This window comes from Poecilia reticulata, linkage group LG1 (assembly GCF_000633615.1).
Source record: "Poecilia reticulata strain Guanapo linkage group LG1, Guppy_female_1.0+MT, whole genome shotgun sequence".
Lineage (NCBI taxonomy): Eukaryota > Metazoa > Chordata > Actinopteri > Cyprinodontiformes > Poeciliidae > Poecilia > Poecilia reticulata.
The window spans coordinates 6,934,050-6,955,297 of NC_024331.1; the positions used below are offsets into that span (position 1 = coordinate 6,934,050).

The 21,248-nt window shown below is 38.4% G+C and overlaps 1 protein-coding gene across 2 annotated transcripts in view; it reads left to right on the forward strand.

Annotated features, from left to right (window-relative positions):
- The window catches only part of prkcaa (protein kinase C, alpha, a), a 141,440-nt gene that overhangs the window by 59,109 nt on the left and 61,083 nt on the right, over positions 1 to 21,248 (forward strand). For both annotated transcript variants that reach the window (XM_008420254.2, XM_017305920.1), the window contains exon 4: positions 20,953 to 21,064. In XM_008420254.2, the coding sequence (XP_008418476.1) occupies positions 20,953 to 21,064 (112 nt within the window). The remainder of the gene's footprint in view (positions 1 to 20,952; positions 21,065 to 21,248) is intronic.

A 21,248-nucleotide genomic window follows, 5' to 3' on the forward strand; every position in this document is an offset into this window, starting at 1 on the left:
AAAAAAAAAAAAAAATTATTTTTATTACATTAAACAGGATGTATTATACAAAATTCAAAAAAAAAAAAAAAAAAAAAAATGAAGCTAAGATTCAATGCATTTTCTGAGTTGACTCTGAAAGAGCTTGAATGTGTCGGACCGTTATTTAAAAGTTCGACTGAAACAACACATTTACTAAGACGCATTGAAAAGGCTACCATGTACTTAATGTGAGAGTGCTCATGTTTAATGACAAGAACTCGTTTCGCCTCCATAAAAAAGTGAAGCAATATTTAAAAGTGCAAATCACGTGGGAGGCTCTTCACTGACAGCACATCTGCAGGGAGCGGTATTTTGCTCTCAAAGCTCGGGTCGCACAAAGTCTCATTACAAGGATTCTGCCTGAGAATTGAAAACAAGATTAAACTGGAGTGGTGCTAAATTGCATCATCTTTGCCACAGGCATCTTGGATTGTCACAGGCAATGGAGCCTTTCATCTGTATGTTTAGTCAATTTACCTTCCAGCAAGGGTGCTGGCCCTCTCTTTTAGACTGGCCTGTTCCGTTCTGTTCTTAAAGTCTGCCCTTTTATCATCAAGTCAACATTGAAGCCAAGATTGGAGATTGTGGTTTCATCTCCCAAAGCTTGAATTGCAGTGACCCGTTTTATGAGAATATATTTAAGTGGGCAGAAATTTGAGTCTTTTCTTGAAAGTTCTTCAAGCTGGCTTTTGTTGAGAATTGGATGAATAACACTATAAATTGGATTGTCTGTCTGTTGGTCCACCATGTTTAATGATTCGGGTCATTTCATTTATATGGTGGCAGTTTGCAACAAATAAAATGTTAAGGAACTTGACAAAACAAACGGGCAGATTGTAAACACTGAAATTTTTTTTATGGTAAATGGCAATCCAGAAAATCCCAAATCATTTCACCCTACACTGTTTGTGTTATAGTACATATAATAACTATGAGGCAAAAGATAAGATATTCCTTTATTAATGCCGCAGTGGGGAAATTTACATTGTTACAGCAGTACAGAGGACAGAGCAGAACCAATATAAAAATATAAAAATCTATATATACAAAAAATACAAGTGAGTATAGAAATACTGGAAAAGGGATTTCTGTGTGAAATAGAAATGAAGAGACAACAGAAAAGTAATGGTGGGAATATATTATTAAATTGTTTGGACCAGGAGAGACAGCTAAACACTGAAGCACAGAGCCAAGAATTCCCTTTGCTGTAGAGAAAAACATACATGGTTTACAACATTAAAGGTAGTAATAAGAGACACAGCCAAACCTAGAAGCACTGTGCTGAAAGTACTTTACATTGAAAAGAAATACAGATGGTATGCAGAGGTAATGATAGCAATAGCTAATTACCCTGACTCTATCCAGGACAGAGATGTACTTAAACCCAGGGTGACTGACCCAATGGTCCTCTCAAAAGGAATGGAAAAACAAAGCTAGCAAGCAAACAAGCTTGGCTAAGGGACGATCCATCTACCCATTGTCTATACCCACTTGTCCATGCAGGTTTGCAGAGGAGTGTGGAGGTGACTATCTCCAGTGCTCATTGGGCAAAACACAGGTGTACACCTGAACCAGGAAGAGAATATGCAAAGGTGTAGCATGAATGGCCGCTTCCAAAAACGGTCTCATCCAGGAAAAAGACACTGGCGAACAAGCCAGGAGTACTTTCTATGAGCATGAAAAATAAATAAATAAATAAATAAATAAAATAAATAAATAAATAAATAAATAAATCGTCTTGTTCAAGGACATAATGACTGAGACAGACGGAGTTCGAACTGGCAAATCACCGGTTACAGCACAAATTCCCTCCTCCTGAGCCAATGTCGCCCAGGAGGTGCAAAGAATACACAAAGTTGAAGGTAGCGCTTCTTTTATCAGTGACTTCATCTGCAAAAGAGACATAGCTAAAAACAGAATTACTCGGCAACGAGTATTTCTCATTGGCATGAAGAGTACACAGTCTTAAGGGCAACCAGTAGCTCCGTTAAATAATATAAACACAGAAGGTGTGAGTGAGCCAGGGATACTTTCAAGGTAACTGACATTTGCTCAGCCAGCAGTTCCGTCCGTCCATACGCGCTTATACTCACAGGGTCTCCAGCAATCATTGGACAGGAGGCAGGGTACACCCTGGGCAGGCTTTGCAGCAGCACTTTCTAAGGCAAAGGAAGAAAAGTAATCACTCAATCCAGGAAGGCAGACACAGCTAAGTGCAGTAAGTAGTTTTTTTACTATGGGAAAACGAACAAAAATGGGAAACGAGGCAATGGGAAAGATAATTCCAAATGATACAAGAGAGTCATTGCCATGTCAAACACTTAGTAGGGATTTTTCACATCTGTAATCTATATCTAGCCATCTATCATCTTTATCTAATTTTCTTGACCCATGTTTCCAGGTGGGCTGTGTGCCACAGTTGTGTGTATCCCCCATCCAGACACTACTACCTGTTCTTGATCCAGGCCTGGACTGGTTAGAGCTGCTCTGGCTGTAAAACCGGGTACCTAGTTGATATTGGGCAGGTTGCTATAATGTTGATGTAACATAGAAGCTTAAGTGAGCCTCCTACTCCATACAGAATTAGATGCCAGTAACACATGCTTTCAGCACACACCCTTATGCAAGCCTTGGCACTGGCGCTGCTTCCAAGGAAACACCGTTTCAAAGAAACTCGAGCTTGCATTTTGATGTGCATGGCGCTGCGCGCTTAGTCCGTGGAAGTGGCGGTGAGCCCTGCCAAGTTTGACTGTTTTTAGTCAAATTAAGTTATTGTATATTCAACATGCTTTTGAATGCACTCCACCATAAGAAATACACAGTGATACATGCCAGATAGGATGATGTCAGTGAGCAGGGATTGGTGCTAGTGCATGTAAGAGAGCTACTTGTAGAAGAGGAAACGAGAGCATACTGTATGCTCTAAATCTGTAGTGTATCTAATGAAATTTGGCCTCTTTCACAGAGCTGCAGTCGCTGCCATAGATCACCCACTTCAATCCTTATTGTTGGGTATTTATAAAACACTACTTGGATGCCACAGTTTGTCAAGCTGGTCATATTTGACCTGCCTGATTACCAACTGTAAGGTGGCTGTGAAAGCAATTTCTACCAAGAGTTTTCCTGAAAAGACTGTAAGTCTTAGGTGCTGGATAAACAAGCAAAGTAAGTTTTATATTGTGTGTGTGGGAGCCAGTGTGCCAGTGTGAGAAGTTAGCACCAAGCAAGACACAGTTTACCCAGGAAAGGAAGAGTGAAGAGAGACAAATGGGAAGGTGAGATCATTTTTAGTCGGTAAGGCAAGAAATTGAGCAGTGTGTTATCACATTTGCAGAATTTTCTTCCTTTTTCTTTTTTTCTCCCTATACCTAACAGTGACTTCTTATCCGATAGGAAAGAGACTCATTAAATTCATGTCTTAGACTCTGAGGAGATTAAATTTCCTGATAGAACATGGAAACTGAGATATTCTTTTTAATACTCATTCTGGCCTTTCAAGTCATCAAAACATGGTCTAAAAGGTAGGATGTGGTTATCGACTCAGGCAAGCTCAAATGAGAAAGGAGGATGTTTTGAGTTTCCATGCTCAGTCTTGGTGAAAAAAGTACAAATGCAGAGAAGATAAGTGGTAATTATTGTCTGAAAAGTGTTTGCAGAACTGAATTAGATTAGGAAACGATTTTCTAAACCCAAGTATGGGATATGCTTGGTATTTTAACATAAGGCAGTGTTAAACTGGGATCACGTCTGTCTCACTGTACGCAGGCCTTTTAAATCTTATTTAAGTGGTTTTGATGCATAACACCTGTAAACGATTGATGCGTTTACAAGTCAGTTGTAGTTGTCAGTGTTTGTTATTCTTCTGCTCAACTCTTTTTCTGTTGTAAAGCAGAGAGCTCCATAAACCAGGACATGCACCATGGGGTTGTTTTTGAAGAATAATTGATTGACAAAAGCTACAATAATAGCAATGTTCCCAACTAATCCTATCATTAGGAAGTGTGTTTACCTTTTGGCTTAAAATATGTTTGTTAGTTTAGGACTGCTTAGCCTTAAACGTCAATATCGCTTTATGCAAGTTGGAAAATTACATAAACATAAACATTTGTTCCGAAATATTCTTTGGAGTGCTTTTGCATTTACTGTAAAACAATTGTCTTATGATATTTTTCCACCTCCATTTAAAATGTATTACATCAACATTGTCATCCAAGATATGTTTTATGATTTTTATTAAGAGGTGTGTTGCTTCGGGAAGAAAAGCATCTAAGAACAAAACTGAACAAAAGAGTGAAATACACAAAGAGCCATATCGATCATGGTAGGTAAACTGACAAAAATAAAGTTGCTGCTGCAAAGGCAATAAAACCTAAAAGCCCACTATTGCCGGACTAAGGATAAGCAATCCAAGAGGAGGAAGTAATTTCCTCAGCCATTATGCAAAACACCAGTTGATATAAAGAGGGGGGGGACTGAATGCAGCGGACTCCACAGGCGCAGAGAACATCTCAGCCTGCATACAATTGCTCACATTAACATCTGCCATCTGCTGTGGGGTCTATCACACAGTCATTAAAACTACTCAGTGTAATTTGCTACTCTAAGTGCCTTAAATGATTATCTCCACATGTCAAACTGTAACAGGATGTTATACTCATTGACCAACTGGAGCCGTCACCTGGCTAAAAATCATGCACTTCTGTGGCCAAGTTTGTCACAGCATATAGTTCAATATTTTTTTTTATTTACTAAAACCACTAAAATGAGATTTAAAGAGTTGTTTTTTTTTTTAGCTAATTATGATTAGCACATTGTTTATGTGGACACATTTGAGCCAATTATCTTACCATAAATAGAGAAGACAGAGGTTTCTTCACAGCTACACCATTACTTGCAGTATTAACAGTTTTGAGTGATGTGATGTGATGGTTGGGTCCCCTGGGCTCGGTGCCGATGATATTTATACTCTCTTGGGTCTTAACGAGCAGATCCTCAGTCTTTATGATAATGGTGTGTGACGCTGCTTGCTAAAAAGGGGTTTGGTCCTGGCTTTGCTGGAAGGAGGGGTGGAGAGGTGTAAGTGTCTGTGTACATTACGGAGCCCTGCTGCCTGTGTTAATAATGGTGGAGGACAGAGGATGGGTGGGATTACTCTGGGATGGGCTGCAAGTTGACAATTGTAAAGAACTTTTAATACAAGTTGTAATACAACTAGGCCTGTCACGATAATAAATTTTGCCGAGCGATTAATTGTCAAAAAAATTATTGCGATAAACGATAATATTGTTTCAAAACCTTTTGACACTGATTTAATGGAAATGAGCACGTGATTTCCTGCCATAGATAGATGCACTTTATTTTCAAAAGTACACAACACTGGAACTGATAAACTAAATAAACAAAACAACCAAAAACAAAAATAAAATGGATTCTCAGTCTCCATTAACAAAAAACGTACTTGAATAAAAACTAAACAACATAAAGCCAAAGTGGAAATAAATACTGCATTCAACCAAAAGAGTGCAGATTATGAAGTCTGTATGCTATATTACCCTTCAGTAATCACTAGATTTAAATAGAGAACTAATGCAGTAGTTCATACTACACGATTTTTTTGCCTCCATTTCCCCCTTATGACGATCTTAGATCGTTGGCCGCTGGTGATTTCGTAACCGATCATCCAGCAGTGTGTGGTGTGTTATGGTGGATCGTTGTGGCCGCTGCGATCTAAATCAGGAATTTCCCCCGACTGGAAGTGTCAATGCAGCCCGTTGAATGCAGTGGCGCAACTACACATTATTCAGGTGGATGCGAAAACATAGATCGGTGCCCCCCTACCCCCCGAGGGAAGGAACGTCAGGGTGAAGGAGCGACGCTCACTCACTAAATACAACTTTGCATTAGAAGTGTCATTATGACACTTCACGACAACAGTCAAACATTCAAAGACTCCTTCATGTTCTTAACAGGTGTTATATGTTTGACAGTGTCATGTCAGGCTGTCAAATAAAGTGTTACCCTACAGAGTTTCTGTGTGCATCACCGTCCAAACAGAGCTATTACCTCATGTAGCCAACACAAATAGATAATAATTGTTATGGGACACTTTTGTGAGACATTGACCAGGTTACAGGCAGAAGCAAGAAGACAGTGATGACTGTGGTGCCAGCCCTTCGTAAAGGGATGTAAAAACTGCCATTGTGATTTAAAACGTCACATAAGTTGGTTTGAATAAAACAATATAATGTGATGCTGCGATGTTTTCAGATAAGAATGATGGTCCTAATAAGTTGAAAAATACAACTATTGTAAATACACTGCTCAAAAAAATAAAGGGAACACTTTAACATTTAAGTGAACACTGAAGTGTTCCCTTTATTTTTTTGAGCAGTATATGTTGCACGTATTGAGTGTGCATATAGTGAATGAAATTTTGCAACTCCCGTTTATTTCAAAGGGGAAAATTTCTTTCAAATAGTCTTTCATAAAACAAGTCCGAAGATGTATAAAGTCTGAAATTCCATTGAATATTTTTAATTCACGAAACTCAAGTGAGAAAATCACTAAACACCCTTGAGTAAACAGTTCAGTACTGAATTCATGTCTTGAACCTCAGACAGACAAAACAATCTTTATTAGAATGCATTTCTGCCCCCCCAACCCCTTCCTGCAGTATATAAATACACTCTCTTTCATACCAACAAACTTATTTGCAGTACATTAAAGTCACACACAATTTATGCCCTGAAGCCTACTTGCATGCATTCCATCACTCCCTCTGAGGTCTCATCATAACAAATATCTAGTGTCCAGTCCTGCCAGACCTTTAAGTATTTTTTTTTTAATAATGCCCTTCACTCTGGGGAGTTTATATTCCTCTGGACTCGGAGTCAACTGTCCATATCAATGTGGTTGTGGGAGTTTTTCCTAATCAACCATCCACTGTTCATCTTTTGTGCTTGATAGCATCAAAGTCACATTCCTCACCAGCTCCATGTTTCTATTCGAAGTCGCAAACAGCATGTGAAGGCGCTGAAATCTACCATGTCAGGATGAAATATTTCTCATGCAGTTTGTTGAGCCAACTAGTTCATTTATGAACATATAAACACTCAGTTCACCTTAAGACTCTTCTTTTCTTTTCAGAAGATCAAACATTTAACCTTGTAGTTTTTGCCTCTCTGTGTCTGTCCTCTGTCTTGTTTCTGCCATTGATCCCGTCCTGAAACATTTGAAGCAGAACTACTTTCTTGTGAGGAATTTGTGACCAGAGCTTTGATTGGGACTGAGCCAAAGCTGAAACTGGAGCCAAGGTAGCGTTACCACCTGTTTGGCAGTGGAACCAGTTTGGAAGAAAAATGCACAGAAAAAATCTTAATACTTTAGATCGAATAAATAAAGTGCTTCTTTAGTTCCTGTAAGATAAAGCAGATCATAGTTCCACAATAAACATGCATCGATTATACAGTTTGTTCTTTTGTATGTTGGGAGTAGCTCTGTTCAGATCATGGACTCTGTATCTTTACACTTTGATTTTGGCAGCTTTAACCTGGGCAGTAGTGGTCGACTTTTATCATATCGTTCATCATATATTGTCATAAATTTCTCACTGTGATAAGAATTTTGATTTATTGTCTTCATGTTTAATTCCCCCCGTATCTGTCCCTGTTATCAAGATTGGAAGTTTTACTTTTTCATCCACTGTTTGTTTAATAAAAGCATCAATAAACACCAACAACTTTGAAAACACAGTTACCGTGTGCAGCTGAGTGATGCAAATCTCACTACTTTATGTGACTGGTGTCAGAAAGAGGCGCGTTACACGTGGGAATGTTTTTCAAGAGCGGTATTTGTGTTTGTGGGGCTATAATTGCTGTGACACACATTGATTATACATCAATTTCTATTGATGTATAATCAATGTGATACTGTTATCTAACATAGATGTACCGCATTCTTATCGTCACTTTTGTCGTTATCGCAATACTACCACAAAAAACAGTGATGAAACGTTGAGGCCTCATCGCCCACTCCCAGTCATAAACGATGTTAAACGTGTAAACCTGACTGCATGTGTAGGGAAGTCTAAAGCAGAACAAGCTGGAGCTTTGAAGCTTCTTGCCAGAAATAGAGCGATGCAAGTTACAGATGGGTCAAACTGACTCTCTGTTGCTCCTTCTGCAGCTCTAGACCAACATCCTCTGTGCTTGTTTGTATGTAGGATAGGAACATATTTAGAAGTCTAAAGAGTTATCTTTGATAATCAGCAATATTTTAGAATTAAAAATAAATGAATACCACTTATTTGAACTTTGTGGAACATGAAATTGTCAATTTAGCATCACACAACCACCATCATAAACGCTGACACCAAACTACCGTAGCGATAACTGGATGAGCTTGTTATTATCTTTTGCCGGATAATTTTGTGTCCAATCCTTCCTTGTTTAATCTTTTTCTCACAGCATGGCAACGTGACTTGGCATGACACCAACTCACTGGGTGTTATCGTTATGAGTTGTCATATAGCCTCATTAAATGAAATCTAGAAATGCCAGTGATGAAATAAAAATGTTGGCTCTAACTACTTGCATTTATGTTGAAGGTTGAGTTGCGTAAAAAAACAGGATATATTTCCTAAGAGAAACATTATCTTTACGTTGCAGAGAGCCAAGAAGACGGATGAAAATTCAGAAAATAAGCGAGCTCAGATCCTCCCCATTCAACAAGACCTTCTATGTCTATATTTCAGATCACTTGTGGAAATTACAATATAGATTCCTCATATAAACCTAAAAAATCTACTTTATTTAAATCTATTGAAAATTATATTTATCAATAAATAGGGCTCGATTATATAACTGAAAAACGTAACGTGATGTAAGCTTTTCTTATCAACCAATATCAATAATTATTTAGTTTTTTTGTTTTAAATATATGAAATATTACCAACCTGGTGGATAAATCTTTACTGTTTTATCCACAGTTTTCATCCCATACAGTTGTTGCTAGGCAACCAAAGAGCCAGTGAGTTAGTTGATGCCACCCACCTCACTTAGCTAAATGTGAGCGGCTCAGTACCGTTCTCTGCCTACGTCCCCCAGAATCCTGTGCGGTTCTGGATCCGAATTCAGTGAAATGGTTGATTATTCAATCAAATGTATCAACTATTGATATCAATCTATAATGTTAGTTATTTGTTGAGACGGGATTGATTTGATTTCAGACACAAAAACGTATTAAACTCTCTGCACACCCAACCACACAGTAAGCGCAGTAGATCACAGAGCTGACCCACTAAGCTCTTAACTTATCGCAGGAGGAACAGTGTTGACAATTGGATTTGACTTTTGGAACAGGTTGTGAAGGTATTTTCATTATTAAGTACCTGCCAGATGGGCCGCTCTCTGATGAGCCAATTAATTCTGGCCTCCGGAGTCGGTAGCCTCACCAAAAGGAGGAAACCTTGGCATCGGTGCTGGTAAACAGTGTCTTCACCCTCTAGCCAGGGTGACAGCTGTGACAGCTCCTCCTGCCCTCCTCTGACCTTGACGATGTCAGGCACAGCATGTGTGCATGTTTCTGCTAATGAGCCAGCGTCTGCAAATTAACAATATGGCCGTCGGACAAGGAAGCGCCTCATCAGCTTGGAGCTCAGCTTTCTCCAGCTGTGAGAAGTGAAGCGGAGGGGAAGTTTGTCCACAGGCTTCTAATCCTTTCAAGATTTCAGCGAGCCTCAGATTGTGCCTCCTTTCAGATCTTTTGCTGCAGAATGGAGCACACAATTTGACATGAATTTTACAATTAGCTGAATGATATAAACACAGTTGTGGTCCTCCACAAAACAACTAAATTTTCTAATAGTTGAAATCTGTATTTTTGTCACACATTGTATGACAAAAATACAATGTGTCAAATATTGTGTTCAACAAAAGGCTTTACGACAGTCATAAGTGGAACGTCAAGGGAAATTTTTTTATGTGTCATCGGTTTGTCAAGCTTAAAATTTCATATTTTAACATTCATCTATGGTACTTGCGTTGCTTTTGTGTGCCTATGCAACGTTACAGCATCCAAAACGCCTCTTTTGCTTTACTCAACTGGAATTACTTTTAGTTTTAAGTATTGCTGTCCCGATCTGGTAAATCGGCTCGACATCAGACAAAAAAAAAAAAGCTATCGGATTATATCGACCTGCATCTAAAATCTCTGATATAAGTATGCAGATAAAAGCACTCCGCTCCAGCATTTAGTCTGCTCCAGAATTTCTGTGCATCAGCATTTGTATCCCACACACACTGACCCATGTGTTAATTATAAATGGGTCAGTTGTTCTCATATCTGTTGTTGTTGACTATTGTTCTCTGAGAAATATCACTTTATCAAGCCTTAACAACTACAAAATGAGTAATAAAAGTTTGTACGAGTTGTTCTGATATCGTATTGGCTCAATATCTGTACCAGCATCAGTATCAGCCAATACTCAGATGCAACATCGGTATCGTATCGGAAGTGACACCCATTGAGGGCTTTGGTAAGCTAGCATCACAGTGTTGTAGACGTTATTCATTTAAAGCCTATCAGAAAGTCAGCGAGGGTGCAGCGCCGGGAGCAGACAGATATGTTAACAGATCCGCAAGGTAAACCCTGTGAATTGCATTGGCAACCTATCCCCACCCCGTCCCACCCCCCAAGCACTCAGCGGCTTAACAAAGGCCAACACTGGTGATTTATATGCTAAAAATAGAGGCTTGCCAAGCCTAACCTCACACATCTGGGGTATTGTTGTCTTCTAAATCTTTCCCACAATGTTCACCACTCAATGTCAGTTCTAAAATTGTATCCCGGGTCTATAACAGGCGCAATGATCTTTAGTCTCTATTAGATCTAATGGTTGTTAAAGGATTTGAAACAGATACCACAATCTTTAAAACCCATTCAAAATATTATTAATGTAGATTTGGTATATTTGTACAGTTGAAATCAAAGGAATTACATTTGTTCACATGATCGGTGATATGGAGAATGGGTTACTCTGTAGTGTATTTGGGATAAAAACTGTGTATTAGATTAAGTTTTTTTGTGAAAATGCTGTATTAAATGACTGTTAACAAGGATATCACACATGAGGATTGGGGGAAAATAGAAAGAAAAGAGAAAAAAGTGTCTTGTTTTTCTCTAACTGTTCTGGCATTCTCCACAGCTGTAGATGTTTGGGTAACCGGTGAACAAAATTGATTATATGCCTCAGTGTGTCTGTGCATTGCCGATGGTGTTGTGGGTCTCCATACAGGGTGCTAATTGGCTTTGGATATCTCCTTGTCAAGAAGAAGACTAATCCTTTTTGCTGAGCAAACACGTGAAGGGACGTTACATAACAGATCCAGAGGCATATTTCAATCCTCCAAGTAGCTGTTTAGTTAGCAACTTAACCCATTTGCTGGTCCTTAAATTTAATACCAGGAGCATGCCTACTTCACAGGAGTAATTTAAAACCAGGATCCACCTAGTAAAGTCTAAAGTTGGCTTTTTGATGTAATGCACAATATACAGTGTGCTGGCTTGGTAAAAACCAACCCTGTGCTCTATGTTTTGCTTTTTCTAGCAACATGGGAGATGTTGAGGTTTAAAATTTTACCCAATTGCTAACTTTTGGCCGTTGCCGTGTGTAATGTCCCAGTCGACGCTGGGACATTACAGACGGCTGTTGATGTTAATTCAATATTTGGTCAACACGGACCGAATGGCTTCGTTCACTTCCTGTGCTGCTTTTGCTAAAAATGCAAGCAGACTACTTTTTTTTTTTTTTTTAAAAGCACAGAAAATTGACATCATTGTTCATAACTTCCCCTTCTGTTCACTGATTGGCCCGGTTGAAATTCTACCAGAGGAATCCAAGTGAATGGAAGAAAGCCCATACAGAGCTGTGGAGCGAGATGAGACTCAGTTGGAAATGCATAGGAAGGTAATGGCCAGGATAGCTGTTTGTATTTTATTTGGAGCAATAGTTATTTTGTATCCTTTGTTTATGTTTATCCTTTGTTGAAAACCCTAAAGCACAAAGTTAGACTAATAGCTACACTAAATGTATATCCATGATTAATGCAAAAGGAAAAATTTAATTTGCCACATTTCTGTGGTACTAAAGTAGCAGCTCCCTGTCACCATTAAGTACATTTGACTTGGCAATGATTGAACTATTACATACTAAAAGATCCCATCAAAAGCATGACAGTGCAAATCAATTGCTTAATTTGTTTCTTCCTTTGGTAACTGACACCAGTACAAGTGTATACAAAACCATACAACTGTTTCGGTCTGGTTTGTTGTTTTCAAATTATCGAGTTCGACTTTTAAATGGAGTAAAATTAAATAAAATGGATAGTTGAATGTTCTTTTTTTTAATATAAAAGTGCTGCTTGAACTCCTAAACCAACACTGCACTTCACAAGGCTTTTATGGTATTCATTAATCAATTTCATTGGTGTGCAGAGAGTTTCTGCAAAGAGCTCAGTCAAAAAAAAACAAACAAACAAAAAAACAACTATATTGCATTTTCAGGAGCCAAATTTCTACATTATGAGCATCTTTTCTGGTGTCAACTTTTAGACGGCTCATATGAAGAGGTGCTTTGTTCTGCAGTTTCTCATTTAACTCAGGAACAGATGAACCGCAAGACGGGGTGACTCAGAATCTGGTGAAGGGAGGAGCTTCCTGCCACCTCCAATTCAAATGTCACCCTCCCGGTGAGGGAGGGATGACGGGTAAAAGAGAGGAGAGCAGAGAGCGAGGTATCGAGCGAGCACGGGATGAAAGTGTCCCCTAGTGTTGGTCAATAATCATCCGATGCCGATTGTTAACATTTCCACCCCTGGTAATCAGCGTGGCAATTTATTTTCCAGTCCCGTATGAAGGAGACGGCGAATAAGAAAATATGACAGAGATTAGCGGAAATTAATCAGAGTGTCTCATTTCAGGCTCGCCCCCTTCTCTTGTCTGGCTGCACATTTCACACCAGGTTGATCTCTTTTTCTGTTTGAGTGTATTGCCTGAAGTGTTAACGACTGTCTTATTTATTTTAGCTTTTTTTTATACCTGCAAATAAAAATGAAGAATAAAAACAAATTGAATTGTTATGCTTGTTCAGTGCTTGTGTGTAATGAGTTACCTTTTTACTAATCTGAGACTGTAGCATCTTGTTTTGCCTTCAACTTAAGTCCTGCTTCTTCTTGGGAGGTATTGAAAAATTTCCCTAGCATCACAATAGATAAAGAAGATAAAGATAACATTTCAAACTTGATACTCATGCTAGGAAAAATACTCTACGCCATTTTCTTTACCTCACCAGCATATTTTGAAGGCACGTGGTTATACATGATGGAGAGAAACTCTGCACTGATTAAAATTGATTCTCCTTGACATATTCGATGCTTGGCTTGGCAATCTGATATATATATTTATTTTTTTATTAATTCATCTAGTAGTATTTTGGCCACTTGGACAAACCCACAAACTGTGTCTAGAGCTTTGAACTTTCATCCCTAGGTGGTCAGTGAGCCATTAAGTATGGACATAAAACAAAACAAGTTGCTTCTGCAAAAAGCAACACTTTGATTTGATGTTTGGCAAAATAGTGTCAAGTTTTGACCCGCAGACCTTAGCTGGGAGTTTCAACACACAAATGTCAGAGGCAGGATGATGTTTAAGAGCAACTTGAATATTCAGCTGGTGTAAAACTGTGACTGGCAACTGAGAAGTGGGGGGAAAAATGTTAATTGATTACAATAGCAACGAGAAGCTTTTTTCTCATTTCATTTTTTTAATGGCAATAACACAAGTAAACTAAATAAAGGATGACTCACGATGTTCACGTCGTCCGCCTTTGCTCCACTACAGTCTTTAGGGAAACCCTGCACACCTTCACTCTGCCAAGCTGTTCGTTAACAGGAGCTGGATGGATGACTGCATCTAATTAGGCTGGACTGGAGAGCCTGGCTAATTAACCAGCACCATTGTGCTGACCCCCCGTGCTTCTGCTTCTGTTTCATTGTTACCGTCTGGGTGCTTTGAATCTTCTGATCTGATTTGCTGTGTCATTTATCTTTTGTTTTTTGCTTCAACCTATATTCACATCTTTTCTCGTTTACTAAGATGAAGAATGAAAGGAAACACTAAGGGTTACACTGAGACTGACCAGAGAACTAGCCAATGGAAGTTGTTCCTAATATGTATATGTGTAAAAAATAGTAATTAATTTTGTGAGAAGTCTCTGAACCTTATTATGAAGTGGTGTTAGTCATATTTCATTTTCTCTCTTCTTCTGTCAGACTGACACCTTACTCACAGATGTTCTTTTTGTTGACTAAGCTGGATATTATCCCAATCAAATCCTTAAACAAACATCGATGAAAACATTCTCATGTTCTTCATGTGTCTATTTTCATCCTCCCTTCCAAGTCATCCACCGAGCATGTAGCATCCCTTTGAATCACCACTTAGCATTTTTTTTAGATTGACTCATTCTTATTTTTGGTGTTCTTTTTCAATTGTTCATCTGAAAGAATCTTCTTTTCCCACTTTGAAGTCCCCAGATGGACTCAGAGGACCGGAGAGGCGAAGCACTTACAGCTGACAGCTCTCAGAAAGGGTGTGTTAATGGAAGAACTAGTGTCTATAATGACTGTCGAGAAAAGTCATCTACAGGTGTGATCTTCAGCACATCTAATCTCCAGAGGGAACCTTGTGAATAATTTGAATAGCTGTCAGTGTCGTACTGTCAGACTGGATGGTGACAAATAAGATAAGATGAGATAATTTATTAGTCTCCTGTATGGGAAATTAGTCTAGGAAGCAGGGGCTAAACTGCAGTACAACAATAAGAACAGCACACCCAAAGAGGACAATAGCCATAAATAAATACATAAAAGCAAGACATACATAAAAACACACACATAGATGACTTAATTTCTCAGAAATTTTTATGTCTATGAAGCTATCTTGTTGCTATATAGCTAGAAAGCTTATATCTGGCTAGCTTTAACTTGATAGCTATATAGCTAGTTACATAGCTAGCTAGACAGCTTGATAGATATATAGCTAGCTACATAGCTAGCTAGCTTGATAGATATATGGCTAGCTACATGGCTAGCTACATAGCCAGCTAGAAAGCTTGATAAATTTATAGCTAGCTACCCAAAGTTCATATTTTACACCCATCATCCCAATATTCTCACACTATAGATAACCACATATTTTTATGAAACATCAGAATGTTTGACAGAATGTGCTTTATTTTTTTTCACTCTTTGACCCAGGTGCAAAAGTGTTTTTTTTAGACTTTCCAACATCCACAGTGAGGTAATAAATTGTGTGACCGCCGCTTCAGTCAAGCAACAACTTTAAACCATGTTGTGTAATGTTCGTGGAGGTTAAAGGTGGAACTTCATACAAAAGAACAAGAACAACAAGAACTCTGACCCAAAATGCTTTTAAATGCTATAAATTCAGAACCGACATGAATGTCGGAAATGTTTCATCACCCAAATCCTCTCTGAGGGTTAATCTTGTTCTGAAGGCACTTAACTAAGCTCGTCAAACTAGTTTTTAGATTTACCAACGTCTCTCAATAAGCAACGTGACTAAAGGAAACCCTCTTGAATTTATTTATCCGACATAAACTCAGTTTTTATCTCATGACCTTACACAAATGTAAACATATGAAAATTGTATTTTCTAATATTAGTTTATTAGGCTAACAAATCATAAATATATACATTTTAAATGTTCAAATAATGCTTAGTTTTAAATATTTTTAAGGTGACCATCCGTTGCCTAGGAGCTGAGTCTGATATGTTCAACACGTATATTTCGATAGTGGGAAAGAAATGTGTGTATATATGGATAAATAGCATTACTTTTCTTATTATCTACTTTTAAGCAGATAAAATTAGACCTATTAATGCTCTTACAACAACACAGCAGTTAGCATTTAGCTTAATTGTCTGTTTCCTGATCAAACGCAGTAGTTTGAACTGCTTCTGTAGGGATAAAGAATAACGTTTAATTTCCTTTTGGAATCAATAAACTATTTTTGAATTGAATTTGAATAAAGTACCTCTTTAGGCTCAAGCACAGTTGACCAGCAATCACTCTTGCTTTATGTTGTCAGAGCTTTCCACCCTTAAACCATCTTTCATCCCCTTAAAAGGCTCAAATGGCATTTGTGAGAAATTTATGGTTCATCAGCAGCTCGGCATTGTTCTCAGCTGCCATAACTAATTCATCCCTGATGGGAGGACACAAAGGTTAGGGAGGAGGAGACAGGAGTGTAATCCTTCAGGATCAGCTGTCTGTGGCTCCATGCAAGTCTCTCCTGCTGTCTTGTCTTTTTCTGCCTCTCCCATCAGGCTACGGTCCTCCTTTCTGTCTTTGTCTGATCTGATACAGGCCCTACTCGATTTAGTAATTCCATAATTCTTGCCAAAACAGCAGAACTGTTTCAGGCCTTAATTAAGAAGAAGTGCACATAAATATGATTTGAATCAAAGCTTTGAGGAAATGTCATGTCATTTCTTGTTTTTGTACTAGAGTTTGAGTCCTTGAGCTTTTAAGTGGCTTTTGCAACTTTGTGTTTCCGTAGAAGGCAAAAAGAAAAAACAAAACAAAAAAAGCAAATTACAAGGACGGCAGGAATTGAAAACTTGGGAGGTGGAAGTACAAAGCATTCCTCTTTGTCCAGTGAAGGAGTGAAGCCTCAGGAGTGACTGAAAACACACGCTGCAGAGATTTGAACATCTCTGTGAGACGCTGAGATCCAACATCTCTGCTTTAAACTTTCTAACAATTTCATCCTTTCTAGTCTTGTGTGTTTCTTAGTCTTTATAATTTATTTTGTTTATTAAAGTTGCCTAAAAAGAAATCACAAGAAGAAGCACAAATTTATGACTTCTGTGCCCAGTGGTTTGTACTGGATTTTAGAGTAAAAGGTGGGCGAATACAAATGCACACCACACTTTTCAGATTTTCAGAAAGAAAATTAAAAACCATGCATCGTTTCCCTCTCACTTCATTAGTATTCAGATCTTTGTGTGCACGATGCAGCCTGAAATCCTAATTAAATATTACACGTTTGCAGTTTTAATGTGACAAATTTAGGTTAAGTTTATACAATATGACAAACTAAAGGCCTGGGGGTCACATCTGGCTCGCCATAAGTTTTTACGTGGCCCTCTAGAATATAGAAGGTCACATATAAATAGCATTCAAGATCACAGTTGTGTGCTTAAATATTATTGTATCAATCAGATTAAAGCATTGCTTTTTTCCTGTAGTGTCAAATTACATCAGGGTGAAAAGATGTTAAGTATCCATTAAATGCAGAAACAATATTTATTAATATTTTAACAGTTGGTTTATGGTTTATAAATACATTGTGCCTCAACTGGTCCTTTGAGCACATTCATGATGGCCAAAAATGAAAAAGAGTTTGACATGAAACTGATAAATATATGACTGCCATGCTGGAGAGATGGGTCAAGATCGACCTAAAGCTACACAGTGAGCCTCTGCTCCACTGTTTTCCTACAAACTGACTTATTTTATGTTTAAATCTGTTTCACGTTGGAGAGTGAATACGGAGCACAGCAAATGCTTTTTTTTTTTTTAACAGTGAAAGAATGTATTAGTTCTCTAAATACTTAAAAATAGATTCACAGAGTAAAAGTGAGAGTGAGAGTGAGCGAGGCAGCACTTAAAAAAGAGTCAGCTTTCATTATTCTCTTCATTCAAGAGTGCTTCACTAAAATGAATTACTTTATAAATGTCACAATGAGTGTACAACAATGAGTGTACGCTGTGCTAAGTCAATAAGTGCTGCAGCTTCAATCATCTTCACTCTACCTGGCATCCCTCACGCTTTAGGTTAGGTTAGGTTAGTTTAGTTTAGTACACACCTTTCTGTGTGTTTTCTCTTTGCAGTGGGACTCTGTGTTTTCCTTTGCAGGCATAAAAAGGGAGGACACTGCTTGTTTAAGATGGTCCATAAAAAAAACCCACAAGCTCTTTTCAACATCAATATTTACCTAAGGATGGGTTGGCAACGCTTGTTTAAACTGATACTCTTTTTACAGAAAAATAACATTTCATCTCACCTCAACAAACCTAAAGTGTGAACAGAGCTGCTCAGTTCAGATGTTTTAAGTTTCTATGTTGCTTAGTTGTGTTTTTCCACACCGTGGAGTGTCACTTATTATAATACTGATTAATTTCACCTTTCTTATCACTCCTGTGATCTAATGCAAATATTTCACCTCCAGCTGCTCTTCAGTATCTTTGTTTATGTCTGCCTGTTTCTACCGGATTTAAATATTTCTCTGTATTTTAAACGCATCCTCATTTGAGTAACCAAATCATCTACATTGACAATGGATGCAGGCCCTGCAGGTGGGATTAAAGCCTGCACTTAATTTATTTTCAAAAGTGTGAAACGTTGTATATCAACCTGAGCAAATTCTCTTGCCGTCGTGTGTAACTTTGTCTCATGTTAACCTAAACTTTGACTTTATTATTTTCATGTGTTTGCTTTTCGATGTGACTTTGTGGCCTGTTTGTAGTTGGTCACTCTTTCACTAGTGACTTGCGGTGAGGTTCATAGCTGGTGAGGCACCGACTTAACACCGACTTAATTATAATCGGATTTACAAATCTAGACCCCTGCATGTTATTGTTTACATAAGGAAATTTCAAAAGACTGTTCTTTAACATGTGATGCTTAGCCGCGCCGCCGCTGCCGCAGAATAATTCCGTTATGTCAAACTTAGACATGTAGATATTATTCATTTCGTGCTGTGCTTAACAGCAAAGGGAGAAAACCGTTAAAGTACAACTCAAAACCACGTCTTTCTCGCTCTTTGTATCTTTGTATCTGTATAGCTAGGTCGCTGTTACTGTCTCTTACTCTGCAGTTGTGGAGTCACAATGTCTGGGATCATGAGCGCCCCCAGCAATGAGGCACTAGAACTGCCTGCCTCGCCTCGAATCTGTTCTCTGCCGTTTCTGATCGCTCATCAGCACACAAAACACGATACACACACAGTTGGTGACAATAAAAACACAGTACATTAAACACATAAGCTAAATTATGGAAAATCAGTTCATACATTAAATGTTTTTAACCGTTTTATTGGCGACGTACAGACAAGAGGAGCATGCTCTCATAGAATGGTAGTCAGTGCAGTTAGCGAGAGGTTGCGCAATCCCAGGTGAGGCTCAACTTGCTGCTGCCTCACCGGCTTCGCTTCTAAGCATTTGAATGGGAAAATGTGAAAATTCAGCGATTTTGAAGAAAAAAAAAATCAGATTTGGTTAAATTAAATGAAAAATTGGTACTTTATAGTACAAACCACAGGGTGAAAATATCTTTATAAATGATTTTATTATTGTATATTATTTTTCCATGATGACAGGTGAGGCTCTGCCTTACCTGCCTCCTCTGACCGCACGTCACTCTTTCACACCAGTCAGGTACGTCCGACAATCCTGACAGTTTTCCTTTTAAACATCATCGTTTTGAATATATCACTTCAGCAATAAATCAAAATCCTTGTCATAATAAGAAACTTATCACGATAAATGATAAACGATACGATAAACATGCACCCCATGTTAGAAGGTCCTACAGCTTAAAATAATCAGTTTATTATATGAATAGAATTTAAAGATTAAGAAATATTGCCTTGCAAAATATTTACAAACACACTGGGAAATTCTTTTCGTCTTCTCAATTTAATATCTGAGTAAAAATCTGAAAAGTGCGGTGTGCAGTGCGTGTGGAACAAGCCTCCTTCAGATTCCTCTTAATTAGTAAATTCTCTGAGTTATGACTTTGACATGTGCAGATGTTCAGTGAATTACCAACAAGATTTACTACAGTAGTGAACAAATAGCACCACAGAACTGAACTCAGCAACAACTATCCCTAAATATTGAATACAAATACATACAAAGTTCAGATTAGATTTAAAACAAACAAACAAAAAAAAACCTGTATCTGTTTCCGTTCAGCTCAGGACTGTGTTGGTCTGAAATCTCAGCAGTTTGTGGAGTAATGTGTCAGGAACTCATTTGTGTGCCAGCTCTGTCCATTAAATGCTTTTTCACACTTTGACTGATCAAATATTTATACGAAAAGCCCAGAGCAGCTCAGTGCTGGCAAATGATGAGTGAAGGGCTTTGATGGCCTTGATTACCTCGCATACAAACACAGATTATTTACAATTGATCAACAAGCAGCAATAAATGCGCCGCATGAGTCATTCGCCTCAATCTTCTGACATTGTAACGGAAACTAAAGTAGTCCCGTTTCCACTTTCGACTCTGGCAGTGTTTTGCTCTTTTCACGGTTTTCATTATGTTCTGGAAAGCCTTTCTCTGGGTATAGTGGCTCTAAAAAGACAAACGTGTCGGCTTTTCCTTTGTAAGGAGAGTTTATAAATGATTCATGTTGCTGAGAGTGTGAGCCGAATTGGAATTCACTCATTTTTCTTTTTTTTTTTGCTGCTTTTGAATTCAAACCATCAGCTGCAGCTTCCTCACCTGCTGATGCGATCAAGGCAGGAAGGAGAGGAAACTCCTTGGCTGTAATTTGCCGCTCGACTCTCCTGGATTGATTGACTTCCACTTCAAGTCGATTTGAAATCCCCTGCAGAGCGACGCGTTCAATGCAGTCCATCCATTCTGACGTCGCTCTCTCCGAACGTAGAATGCGTGACTCTCAAACCAGGAGGACGAACACCTGAAATGTCACGGTTTTAGTTCCGTTGTGCAAAACGAGAGATGAAATTGTTTACCCTTGATTCGATTTACGTTAACGAATCACGATGTTTGACTGAATATATTAACAATATCACTTCCTCTTCTTTCGTCCCACTTTAGGATCCCAGAACGAAGCATAAGTTCAAGATCCACACCTATGGGAGCCCCATCTTCTGCGATCACTGCGGCTCTCTGCTCTACGGTCTCATCCACCAAGGCATGAAGTGTGACTGTGAGTAAAGAGTAAATAAACTCTTAAAAACTCTGAAAGGAAAGGACATCTGGTTATACATCTGCAGTTTTAAATATACAAGGTTGAAGATTTTTAAGTTAATTCTCAATGTTTTGCAGAAAGAGGAAGGATATCCAAAAACATCCAACCTTTGCTGTTCAGCTTAAGAGGCAACTCTAGCACT